The sequence below is a fragment of the Barbatula barbatula genome (assembly GCF_947034865.1).
Source record: "Barbatula barbatula genome assembly, chromosome: 2".
Lineage (NCBI taxonomy): Eukaryota > Metazoa > Chordata > Actinopteri > Cypriniformes > Nemacheilidae > Barbatula > Barbatula barbatula.
In genome coordinates this window covers 6,163,714-6,175,968 of record NC_136767.1, presented here as the reverse complement: position 1 = coordinate 6,175,968, position 12,255 = coordinate 6,163,714, and the positions used below count along the sequence as shown (strand labels likewise).

Here is a 12,255-nt window from a genome sequence, read left to right as displayed (position 1 = left end):
GAAAAGCTGTCTAACTGAATAGATAACCACTGTTAACAAAAAGTTGGGTAATTAGGCAATTGTGCGGTTTATGAAGGACAGATGTTTTCAAATAACATGTTATTGCACAACTAATACAAATTAATAAGATATATGAACCAACATGCATTACATTACGTCTTATCTAAAATCCCAACGCGGTGTTAAGATTAATCGGATACAATGAGTGCAAGTGCTTGTACAGCAGTTTGTGAATTAACAGATTAGAGCGGATTGAGAGGTGTCAGGTCAGAGGACATAGCAGCAGGGCTTCCACCGTTGTCCTTCATTATCTTGCACCTGCCTCTTTGTACCTACCTGTGTGTGTGGTCCTGGTGTGGGGGTCAAATGTCTCCACAAGGGTAATAAAAGCAGACCTCGTGGGGGCCAAAAACGCTTTAATAATATTTATTTGAAAAGGTAAAAATGCGAATAGGTTTAATATTTTTAGATTTTTATGGTGAGGGTAAGGGGATAGATTATACAGTTTGTACAGTATAAACATCATTGTGTATTTCCACAAAGGGCACGACACAATAGGTGTTTGAAACATCAGATTTATGAGATTTAGGTCAGATTTATCACAACAGCAATTTAGTTTTAAGCAGAGCATTGAGCGTTGTCTACATCAATTTACAATAAACGGATTGTCATGCTGATAAAAAAGAAACATTTATGTATTTAATACACAATAATATATTGAATATTGTGTACTAGATGCAACATTTCAAGTAGTTTGTCTGACAATGAAAGTGAGAATGTTGTGCGATACAATCAGCCAATTACACATTAAATGTAATTATAGGTTGATGAATATTAGATTTGAATGGCATTGTTTGGCTTTTTAAATGCAATTTGATTCTTTTACAAATATCCATGGAATTACTTCAAAACATCCTTTGTTTCACAATCAGACATTTTTTAAGATAAGTTTAATTTGGGTACAAATGTCCTTCAGTCTTTAAGACCTCTGCTCATTCATCTATTAAAAGCATAAAGACATTAATGATCAGGGGTGCCTAAACTCAGTCCTCAGGGGCCACTGGCACCATCGATATTGGCTTATAATTGCTTCATCACTTCCCTGGAAATTAAGTGAGACCTTGATTAGCTGGTTCGTGTGTGTTTGATTAGGGTTGAAGCAAAACTGGGACCTCCAGGACTGAGTTTGGCCCTGCTTTAGATGCATGAAACAAAATAACATTTACCAACCCCAAGTCTAGCGATCACACATATATGCCTTGACCAATGTGGAGTGAGAGGTAATGTGCTGCAGAATTGATACCACTGAGACTGATACTAATTCATTTTAGGGCAGGGGTGTCCAAAGTCTGTCCTTGAAGGCCGGTGTCCTGCAGAGCTTAGCTCTAACTTGGCTCAACAACCTGTCTTAAACTTTGCAGGACACCGGCCCACCAGGACTGACTTTGGACACCCCTGTTTAAGAGTTAAAAATTATAGAAATGTTTTAAATATTCCGTTTTTATTATTTAACACTAAAACGTTATATAGTTGACAGCACAGAGGACTCATGTTAACACCCACTTGAATTAATTTTAGATAAATCTGACTCTTTAGCTGTTGCCGTCTTTTGTTCCAGTGTCCTCAGAAGAGGTTACTTGGTTCAGCCACATTAGTTTCAGCACAGGATCCAAATACTCCATGACGGTCTCCTTCACTCCCTTTTCTAGCAAGTAGCCTTCGGCATCCATCTCTACATTCTCCTGTCCTGCCACGGCCTCCATAGAAGTCTGCAGTAGGCGTAAGGTAGCCAGAACTGAGCTCTGTAAACGAAAGGTCATTGAGGTGGTAAGAGAATGATACTCCAAAATATAACTATTAATATTAATAGATAAACAGTTAAACAGTTAGTAGCAGTTCACCAAGATTTTAAGATTTTAATGGAACTTTTACATATCTGTACAAATGTGTTTCAGCATGTCTATCTGTATGGTCTAATGAATGATGGTGACGTATGAATTTATAATTATGGAGCATAAAGTACAAGTAACTCCAAATGAAGCTAGTATAGTAAGCAAATACTATCTTGTGTCTCAGAATCAGCAATTCACCTGAATTAGAAAGACAGACATTACTACACCACCAATTGTATTCATCAGCCCCATGTAATAGTTGACCAGGGCTTCTCTGCATCCACCAATGAAGATGTTGAGCTCCTCGGTCTGATGCTCATAGTTGTAGTGGGCAGTGTTGTTGGTGATTTTGTATTGGATACAAGGTCTGGGGGATCTAGGATTACAGCAACTGAAAGGCACACCATCAACCAAGTAGCGGCCATCCACATTGCTCTTAATGCGGCTGGGGAATCAAAAATGGGGAAAAAAAGATGAAAACAAGTTTCTAAAAGTAAGGGTACTGCTCACAAAGTCATCAATGGAACCTTAAAATCTCTACAGTTCCCTATGTTTACTTTAAAGGTTTATATTTCATTGTGCTCTCACAACATGTTGTGACAATCACTTGCAATATTCTTAAAAATAGGCAAATGATTCCCTGTGTACACTTGTATTACACCTGATATTGATGTCCATCCTAAATAGTCAATCACAAATACATCACAAATGTGTTTCCTATGAGCACTTACTCAAAGCACATACCCATAGTTTTTTAGGAGAGAACATTTATAAACTGAACTATGGATGTTAAGACAGATGTTTATAAACAGGCCAGAGACTTTTAACTGGCACTGCTTTTGACTCACTCCTTGACTTCCTTTGAGCTGAAGTCCAAGTAGCGGTTGCTAATCCACTGCACCTCAAACCAATCCTTATAGTCATTGTTACCACAGCACTGGAACTCCATTTGAAGGCGGTCAATGGTTTGCTTTTGGAAGCAGCGACCTGGGGTGTCAGTGTCCTTGTAGAAGCGGATGCCATTCTTTAACCCGATCTTCAGAGAGGACTCAAGGCTGCCCTTCATGACGTAACTCAGGATAACTGCTATCAACATAAGGGTGGTGAAGAATATTGAGCCTCCATAAAAGGGCTTTAGGAAGTTCTTCCATCGTGGAAAACGACCAGCATCTAGGGCATCCTGGCAAATCCGACCAGCAAAGTAATTACTGCCCATCGATGCCAGGCCCACAATCAATAAGGTGTTGGGTACACAGTGGATATCTGTGTTGTCCATTACCTAAAAGACATGAGTTTGTTGATGTCAAACTATTTGAAGTTTGCGTTGTACCCATCTGTCTTATTGAGTGTGTTGACTCAAACTTGAATAACTTGAAAAATTATTTGATTAATTTAAGCTCAAAACATGTAATTTATTGCATGGTCCAAGCTGATCTTTAACCAACAACTAAAAATGCCACCATCAGGGGCAAGTTGTTTAGAAAGATATTATACTATATACTGTATATACATAATATGCTGTATATATATATATATATATATATATATATGTGTGTGTGTGTGTGTGTGTGTGTGTGTGTGTGTGTGGGTATATATATATATATATATATATATATATATATATATATATATATATATATACGTTATGCCATTTTTGCAGTAACCCTGTATAATAACTTTCATCATTAAACCATTGACAAACATTATATAATGCTTAACAGATCATTGGTGGCTATATATTTAAATAGGTAGAAATGTATAATAATGTGTTTTTTATATTTACTAATACACTTATTAAACATTAACTAATGATACATAATTCTTTAACAGATTATTATTTCATGTAAATTAAAATACTTACAAATGTCATTCAACTTTTAATTCATATGATAATGCGCTTCTTGAAAACTGAGTACTGTTAATATCACTTTGACACATGCGTTTGTGCGGCGACTCCAAAAATGCTCTCGTCTAAGAAGACGAAGAACTCTCGTGAACGCACGCTATACACTGACAGGTGTGTGAGAGTATTTAACAATGTCTTCAGTACTTTTCTTGACCTTGGCAAAAACTGACACCATGATGTCTATGTCTAAATCTCTCGGATGTCACCTAAATATCTTCATTTATTTGTGCTCCGAAGATGCTGGAAGTTCTCTAAACATGTTTAACATCATGTGGGTGAGTAAAATAATACCACAAAGTGGATTTTTGGGTGAACTTGCTCTTTAAAAAAATAATCTGTTAATCTTTAGACAATGCTTAGTAAAAATATCTTATATTTCTAGCTATGTGACCATAATTAACTAATGATCTGTTAAGTGTTATATAATGTTTGTTAATGACTTATGAATGAAAGTGTGTCCGAAAAGGCTCATAAGAATACTTATTACTCGTTACTTTAACAATTACACTTATCAATATAAGTATAATGTGTGTTGTGACATGATACAAATGTATCTTTGACCAGTTTTAAAGTTTTATTAAATTGTTTTGGTTCCTGAAAACCACCCTTCTACCGAGATCAGTAAAATTAAAACATTTTCAACAGATCAAAACCTACATGGGATTGGTGATCTAATCCAATACGCAATAATTGTTTCAGAAGGTTATGATGACGGTGCGTTTCCGACAGTAACTGACAGCATAATGCGATCGTTTTCCACCCATTCAAATGTAATATAATGTCCAATGGCCCGGCATTTTTAGTCCTTCGCACCAGGCCCAATTTACAACAAACAAATAAAAAAGGGAAGGACAAAATAAAGCCCACCCTACATTTTCTTTTCAAACCTGGACGAAAACACGCAATTATTTGGACTCAACGGTGATCATTACAACTTCCCTACAACTTCAGGTGTTCCTGGACACTGAAATGCATTTCCTGAAATTATAAGCAGTAATTTTAGTGTGTTTTGCCACCCACAGGGGGCGCTCCGGCGTGCTTACATGGTAAAGTGACGACACGTCCATACCCTCCATTTGAGAAGCAGTTTCACTCAGGTACGTCACAATAAGGGAAATAAAGTTCATCTCAACATCCGTTTCAAGATGACTTTAAATAGGTGATTGGACGCGATTTCATGTTATGCTTTTGATTTAGTTTGTTATATGACCGTTTTTACATGTATACGATGTCCTGTCACAAAACGTATTATTTACTCTAACTAAAAGAGATCAATCACACCCCCACGTTTCTACATCAGTTTGTTGGTAGTGTTTGAATGACGCCCCCCAAATGTACACGCAAAGAAGGTTTATCTTTAGTTATTGCAGCCATGGTGCTGCAGCCGGCATGTCACAGCGTAATGCATGAGATAAAAACCATACCTCTGAAAAGTGTCCTTCTGGTCGATCCATTGGTTTAATTCTCCTGACTAGGTTTAAAGGCAAACAAGTTGCTGGTTTTACTATTTATGCACTTAATGCTATTTATTATAACCGGTCCAACACGAATCCAGTGGGTTGCAAGGCGAACTGATGATCGTTTGCATGGGAGTTGCAAACTCTGGGCTTTCACACACTGTCTGGCCTCCGCTGTGCTTGCATATACAGTTTTGATGAATTATTTAGATCTGACACTGCTGTTATCAGTGTACTGTTTTGCAATTGTTATGACGCGAAACGTCTCCAATTAAGAGGACAGATGAACTGACATTCGGCCTCGTCCTGGAAATTTGTGGTTATAGAGGGTATGGACGTGTCATCACTTTAACACGTGATGACCACGTGAGCATCCCCCAGTGAGGGGCAAAACATTCAGCAAAATGACTGCTTACAAACTCAGGAAACGTAATTCGGTGCAACATTTCAGTGTCCAGGAACACATGATTATTTTGTAAGTCAAAGGAAAGTCGTAAGGATCACCATCGAGTCCAACTGCTGTCCAGACATGCTGTCTGCCCAAGGGGGAGGACCAGGGGGCGGGGTGCCCGCTTCTGTCTCCCTACCAGAGGAGCCCCCGCCAGGGGGTGCGAGATCTAGAGCTCAGGGCCACCGCAAGGCACCGCAAAGGAGAGTACCCCGGCGTAAAAATCGAGGCGTTTTACCCCTCCATCACATTACAAGCGACAGGTTACCAGGGCTTGAATGTTAGATCGCTAGTGGCCGTTCCCACTACTGGTGACATTTACTGCAGGAGCTGAGAGGAAGAGAATAATGTTTACTCCTATCTTCTCTTCTATTGGCTGTCGTTCCCAAAAGTCGCTCCTCATTTGCATAAAGTAATTTCTCACCCTTGTCGCATCGCTAGAAACACCCCATCCGGTCGCCAACGGTTTCTACTTCTCGTGTCCCTGGAAGTCGTCTGCTCTCCATTGAAATTAATGGGATCATGTCGCTTGTAATGTGAACAGGGCATTTGAAAGGCAGGGCATAGAAGAATTACAATAATATGCGTAATGGGAAAGATATTGAGTTTTTCCTCCTAAAAACACATCGTATTGCTCCAAAAACACAAGTTAACAATGTTTTTAATTTTGTCATATCCCCCCTTTAATTCTAATATAAACTCAGAAAATTTAAAATAATTGTTAATTATAACATATTATTAAATATTATTGTTGTTGATATATGTGTGTTTTGAAGGAGGAGAAAAATGCTAAAATGTTATATGTCCCAAAGAGTTGCTTTTATCCAAAAGCACTAACTGTGTATTTAGGCTATAGGCTACATGTCTTATATCAGTGTGCATGTTTCCTTGGATTCAACTCACAACCTTTGTGTTTCTAACCCAATGCCCTACCAACTGAGCTACAGGAAAGCAGAATTTATTCAGTAGGTTGATGATGACATATCTAGAATGTTGAGGAGCTCAGTTCCAAAGATCAATTCCTAAAGCCTATTATAACCTACTTAGATAATATTTTTATTCACATAGGTTAATCCCTGCCAGATATTTCTACAAAATTATAACAACCCTTGTAAAACATTTATTACATTTGTTAATATAGATTCTATGCTAATGATTTAGGTAAATGTGAATAAATACCTCGGTTCTTCTTCGTAGCTCTGTCTTTAGGAAGCATCCTAAAGTGAAGGTAATTGCTCCACACAGTGTTGCCACCCATGAAAGCAACCACAAACCCTGGGCCAGTTTAACCCTTTTCTGGAAAGTTAACTTCATCTTACCCACAACCATGTTGAAAAAATATTTTGAAGGACAGTTGAAGTAAAGAAACCTCTGAAAGTGAGGAAAAGTAGAACTCAAAGGCTTTCAAATGTAGTCAGACTGTAAAAGATGTCTTGAGATTGAGACTGCTTGTAAAATAATTGAAACAGTCGGAGCTTCAGAGGTTCCGTGACAAAGGAAATAACGTTGTGTAGTCCGTGGAATTCCTTGTGTGAATATAAGATAAAAAAATGTCATCCAAACAACGCAGTCTTTATTGTGTTTTATATTGCGGTCACTAAATCCCTTAGCAATGGTCAGTCCAGATGTTTGAATGGTAAGTACACTGAGATGATAAAATTCAGATGGCCACTCAATGGTTAGAATGGTGCCCTTGTACCTCCATGTCCATGGTTGGGTGAGACACACTGGATTTGGCTAAAGTTAGAGGTCTTGGGCGTCTTACCTGTAATCCTAACCTATCCTATTACAACTTCCCTCTCCAATAGGAAACAAGGCCACTGTCTGCTCAGCAAAACAAGCGGTGCATCCTTTCACTGCGTCACATAAGATAAGGATAAAGATAATAAACAACAAGCTATTGCAAGGGTTATGATAGCCAGCCCATGAGAAATATTGTATGTCAAAAATATTGGGGCTCATTCATGAAACACAAGCAGAAAGTTTTGATGCAAATTGTTGGATTCACAAAAATGTTCGACTTTCAAAATGTTAGTTGGTAAGATATAAACCCTACCACATTCAGGGGTTTAGCGGACGGGCATGCACTGCGAGGGCCCCCCCCAAAAAAACGTATTTTCGAGGTGAATAAATAGGACTATCATTTTGGTGTTCATTTTCGCCTACCACTGTTTGGTGATCACAGTATCCCTTGTCATCATTGTTGTTCTCCAATTTTAATGGAGAATAGCTACAAATGTCCTGGAATGTAATACACAGATGTGGCTGGCTATGCTCTGAAGTTTTTTAGTCCCTGTCACCATGCAAGTGGCGATCGAGATGTCGTTTTCTAAATGAAAACTAATTTAAACTTGTCTGAATGCAATGAGCCAGAGAGACTTTCCAAACTTGCCATTTCAAGCATTGAAAGCCAGCGCGTGCTTTAGATGGACATTGTGTAAGACGAAAAATGCCAGAAGAAAGGAACGTTTAGACAGTCTTAATGGTAAGATGCTTTATCGCGTACATTGTCATGAACTTGCTGTATTTTTCGTGACGGATTTAGAATTAGCTGAAGTTCCTCTTAATATATTAAATATACTTAGCCTATGGCCTTTAGAAAACGCTGTTTTCGTGTAAATGAACAGCCAAAATGCATAAAAAGTTTTCAGTTTTTATTTGAAAATGATCTTGTATAAACGGTCTCTTAACTATCAAAACAGATGTTCACAAAGTATTTGTGAATCCGGAGCAGAATTTTTCGGTAAGGTCTGATTTACTGTCTTACAGCCTGACATTCTGCTTTTGATAGCTGCTTCTCTAACCTTGTTGGCCTACACCCACTTGTCAGAATACATTCTATAATTATAAAAACCCATTCTGGATGGGACTGCAAAAACATGGATGCCGAGTGACTTCAAATTTAATGGAAAATATTGTAGGAAACTCACTATAGACCCTTTTTTGTGACGCTTTTTCATGTTCGAAGCCTAGGTGGAGGCAGAAAGATTCCCCTCGCCGCTTTACTACTTACTGCAAGCGAGCACGTTTTGATAGCTTGTTTTTTGACAATGACTTGAGAGAATCCGATTTAATTTGAATATGTAAGGTCAGTTACAGCCCAGATCTGTGACTTTTGAAAAAGTAAACTTTAACAGGTAGGATCAGATTGGACGACCTGTAGACGTTCACTCAATGGATGGACGAACTGTCAGGACCTTACCTCCAGTTAAGTGGTCTGACATCCACACATACCAAATAGAGAAAGAAGCCAAGCGTGTCGTAAACTGAGAGAGAATAACGTTACATCTTTAGATGCCTATGTACTGACAGTGGCAAACGTTTGCAAATGCAGCTTGAACACACACCAGACACACAACATGAGCCTTCTCACTGTTCGCTCTCCCGGGTTTCTACTTATACACTTATGAATACTGAAAGGGAAAGGGATTTAGTGTATGTCAGATTAGAGCCTTCACACTGTAGAATCTGGCACTCAAAAACATGATATTTAAAACTCCTTATGTAGCTAACTATGTGCTGATTTGTATTGGCCGCCTCCAGTTTTCCCTTTGTTTTGCTTCCAGCTAAGGCCATGAGGTAATCGTGAGGTAATCGTCACGTGTGCTCAAATGCGGTCTATAGATGTACATTTCCACCATCAGGCAAAATGGTTCAAATCACAGTGCAGAATGGGTTTATTTCGACCAGAAAACTTTAAATGCACTAGCATTAAAATTAATTGGTACCCAAAGGAAGTTCAGTTTTTCCCCAAGTGTCAGCTGTCACTGCAGAGATTGAAGGGTAATTATTATGTGAACAATAAGAGAACATCTTTTCAGAAACTTGGGCTCCATTGTGTTGGCTGCAGCAACCAAGAATATAAATGCATGTGGTGTTATGCATAAGAAATTAAGACTTTGTTTGATGAATAAATTAGAAATTAATAGAAATTAGAACATTTAAAAAGGCAGCATTTACTTATTCAGAGAAGCTGCACTACCTGTGTGTGTTTCCAAGAAATCATATGATAAAACAGTACGAGTATATTTAAATAAAAAATGACTGCAATTGGTTTGGTGTACTTTTATTTAAAGGGGAAGTTACCTAGAAATCCACTTGGAGTGATTTTTTTACTCACCCACATGACGTTAAACATGTTTAGAGAACTTCTGACTTCTTCGGAGCACAAATGAAGATATTTAGGTGACATCCGAGAGATTTCCAGGCCTCCTCATAGATATCATGGTGTCAGTGTTTGTCAAGGTTCAGGAAAAGTACTAAATACATTGTAAATCCATCCACATAGTGGCTCAGTTAAATTGTTTTTGTACGAAAAACAAACCACAATACCGACTTTAATCGATATATTCTCCTCTGTCTTGTCAGTGCATGGCGCGTTCTTCTTTTGTACACAGAGTTGCGATTCCGTGTTGTGAGTCAGAGCACCAGTGTCCATTAGGGGCAAGCCCCATGCGCCGTTCGCCGCACAAACCTAATACGTATGCGTCAAAGTGCTCTCGTCGACCTTGTTAAAAACTGACACCATGATGTCTGTGAGGAAGCCAGGAAATCTCTCGGATGTCACCTAAATATCTTTATTTGTCCTCCAAAGATGACAGAAGTTCTCTAAACATGTTTAACATCATGTGGGTGAGTAAAAATCACACAAAGTTGTTTTTGGGGTGAATTTCCCCTTTAATGTTAAGGAGATGAGAAATATGTTTTATTTTACTTTTACATTTATTAATATTAACATCAAAATTAATACAGTCCAACAGGTAATACATGTATTATAAGAGGCATTGTACAGGTAATAAATGCTAGTGTACCATTTTATTAAATTAAACATACAGGAACACCAGGAAACTATTCCATCTTGTTTACTTTTCTCAGTGTTTGGAATTATTCTATTATTTATTGCTACCACATAGCACTACATTCTACACATGTTACCATCATACGGAAGCTGACATCCTAACATTTAACATTAAACGCAACTGATATTAGATCCATAGTTTTGGTTTTCTAACAATTATATACAAGCCTTAATGTGTCATACATAAATAACTTTTTTTTGTCTTCGTTACTTTCACAGGACAAAAATTTGGCAGTACTTAAAATATTTTGCAAGTAGTTAACAACATAAATCTTCCCCTCCAGTACTTTCCCACTATCTCTTCTTTATCCATAATATGCTTTAAATATTTACTGTACATCTCCTTATTACTGCCTTCGTACTATCATGCATGCTGCATAAAGCTTTAGAACTCAGAGTTTAACAACTGCCAAAAGATTAGCAGATACACTTAGCAAAGCCATAAAATATAATAACGCTAAATGTTGAATACATATGAGTTTATTCAAGTTTCAGTAATTTCTATCCTAAATTGATTTAATACTGAGCAAACTCTTACTATAACTAACTATATGTCTGACAAGAGTTCTCTGAAAGCAAATATGTCGAGAACATTGTCATGTTTGCTGTTACTCTGGAACAGATTAAAGCAGATCTCCATGTGGTGCTGGAGAAGGATCTTAATATTATTATTTTTATAATATATATGTAGAATATACAGCTGCGGGCTAAATCCAAATTTTCATTTCAAATCAACATCTGATGAATGAAACAAAATGATAATTTTACCTAAACACATAACTATAAATAGTAAACTGTCTAGCTTACATTGCATACATTTTCACCTTTCACAGCTTCATAAACCCAGTGTTTCTCTACCCCATACACTCGTATCACAAGTGTGTACTCTCTCCATCATGAATAAAGTGGTTCAGCATTTTTTGAGCAGACTCCAGACCTACCATACTATTATCTCCAGAACTCTGGCCATTGGCATCTCTCCAATTACAAACAACGTTATCCTCATATGAGGCCTGTCTGGTACTAACTTGTGATTGGTGGAGGTCCATCAAGGATTTATTGCTCCTCAGCTGACCATAATGATCTTCTTGATGCTGCTGCTTTAATAACCCTATCGAATGAATCTCTTCTAGACTAGCAGAAAGAACGCGAATGGAGGAGCCTAGATTACGCACATCTAGGATCTGGTAAACCTCAGAAGATGGGTCATCTAGGCTCTGCTTAAAGCAGGCTAGGCTGACGTCTGCAATTGGAACTCGTAGTGTTTCGGGGTGAACAGTAAACTTGAGATGTGGTATCCGTAGGGGATGTGAAGGATTGTGATCTTTGTTCTCCTCGCCACCAGATTCACTCTCTGTGTCACCATTCCCCTTCTCATACGGATAGGTCCCCTCCCAGCAGCCTTGCCTCTGCTCCCACTGCACGTAAGATGCATTTTTATGAATTCCATGTGAGCCCCTCAGTAAATTGTTCTGTGCTTCCTCCCCGATGTCTGACCAATCAGATTCCTCCTCTTCTGGAAGCGTGCCCAATGATTGCTCATCCCCTGTCATTGAGACTTTGTCATAATGGTCATTATCCATGAACTGAGCAGGTGGGGGTGCAGCTGGTAGTGGAGTTATGGGAGCATCAGTCTTCAAATGTTTCACCAGGGCGTCCTGTAGCATCGAAGTCACCTGGTATGGAGCAACAGC

General features: G+C 38.3%; 1 protein-coding gene across 3 annotated transcripts; it reads right to left on the bottom strand.

The window, feature by feature from the left end:
* Positions 1-477: 477 nt before the first annotated feature.
* On the bottom strand, positions 478-7,442 carry rom1a (retinal outer segment membrane protein 1a). 3 transcript variants are annotated; one of them, XM_079451308.1, is made up of 5 exons: positions 6,883-7,442; positions 2,741-3,171; positions 2,091-2,337; positions 1,454-1,802; positions 478-1,370 (listed from the first exon to the last, which is right to left on the bottom strand). In XM_079451308.1, the coding sequence occupies exons 1-4, from the start codon at positions 7,030-7,032 to the stop codon at positions 1,593-1,595; spliced, it is 1,038 nt and encodes a 345-aa protein (XP_079307434.1). In that variant the 5' UTR covers positions 7,033-7,442; the 3' UTR covers positions 478-1,370; positions 1,454-1,592. The 3 variants fall into 3 exon arrangements, with proteins under 3 accessions (XP_079307434.1, XP_079307435.1, XP_079307433.1); XM_079451309.1 differs by having other exon boundaries at positions 482-1,349; positions 1,678-1,802; XM_079451307.1 differs by having other exon boundaries at positions 565-1,370; positions 1,445-1,802.
* Between the last annotated feature and the right edge of the window lie 4,813 nt (positions 7,443-12,255).

Bases quoted from the DNA above. Each gene is read 5' to 3' on its own strand.
- rom1a (XM_079451308.1), bottom strand. From the start codon at position 7,032: ATGGTTGTGGGTAAGATGAAGTTAACTTTCCAGAAAAGGGTTAAACTG. The intron at 2,338-2,740 runs GTGAGTCAAAAG...TTGATTCCCCAG, and splicing joins AGCTCAAAGGAAGTCAAGGA to CCGCATTAAGAGCAATGTGG. The intron at 1,803-2,090 runs GTGAATTGCTGA...TTTCGTTTACAG, and splicing joins TGTCTGTCTTTCTAATTCAG to AGCTCAGTTCTGGCTACCTT.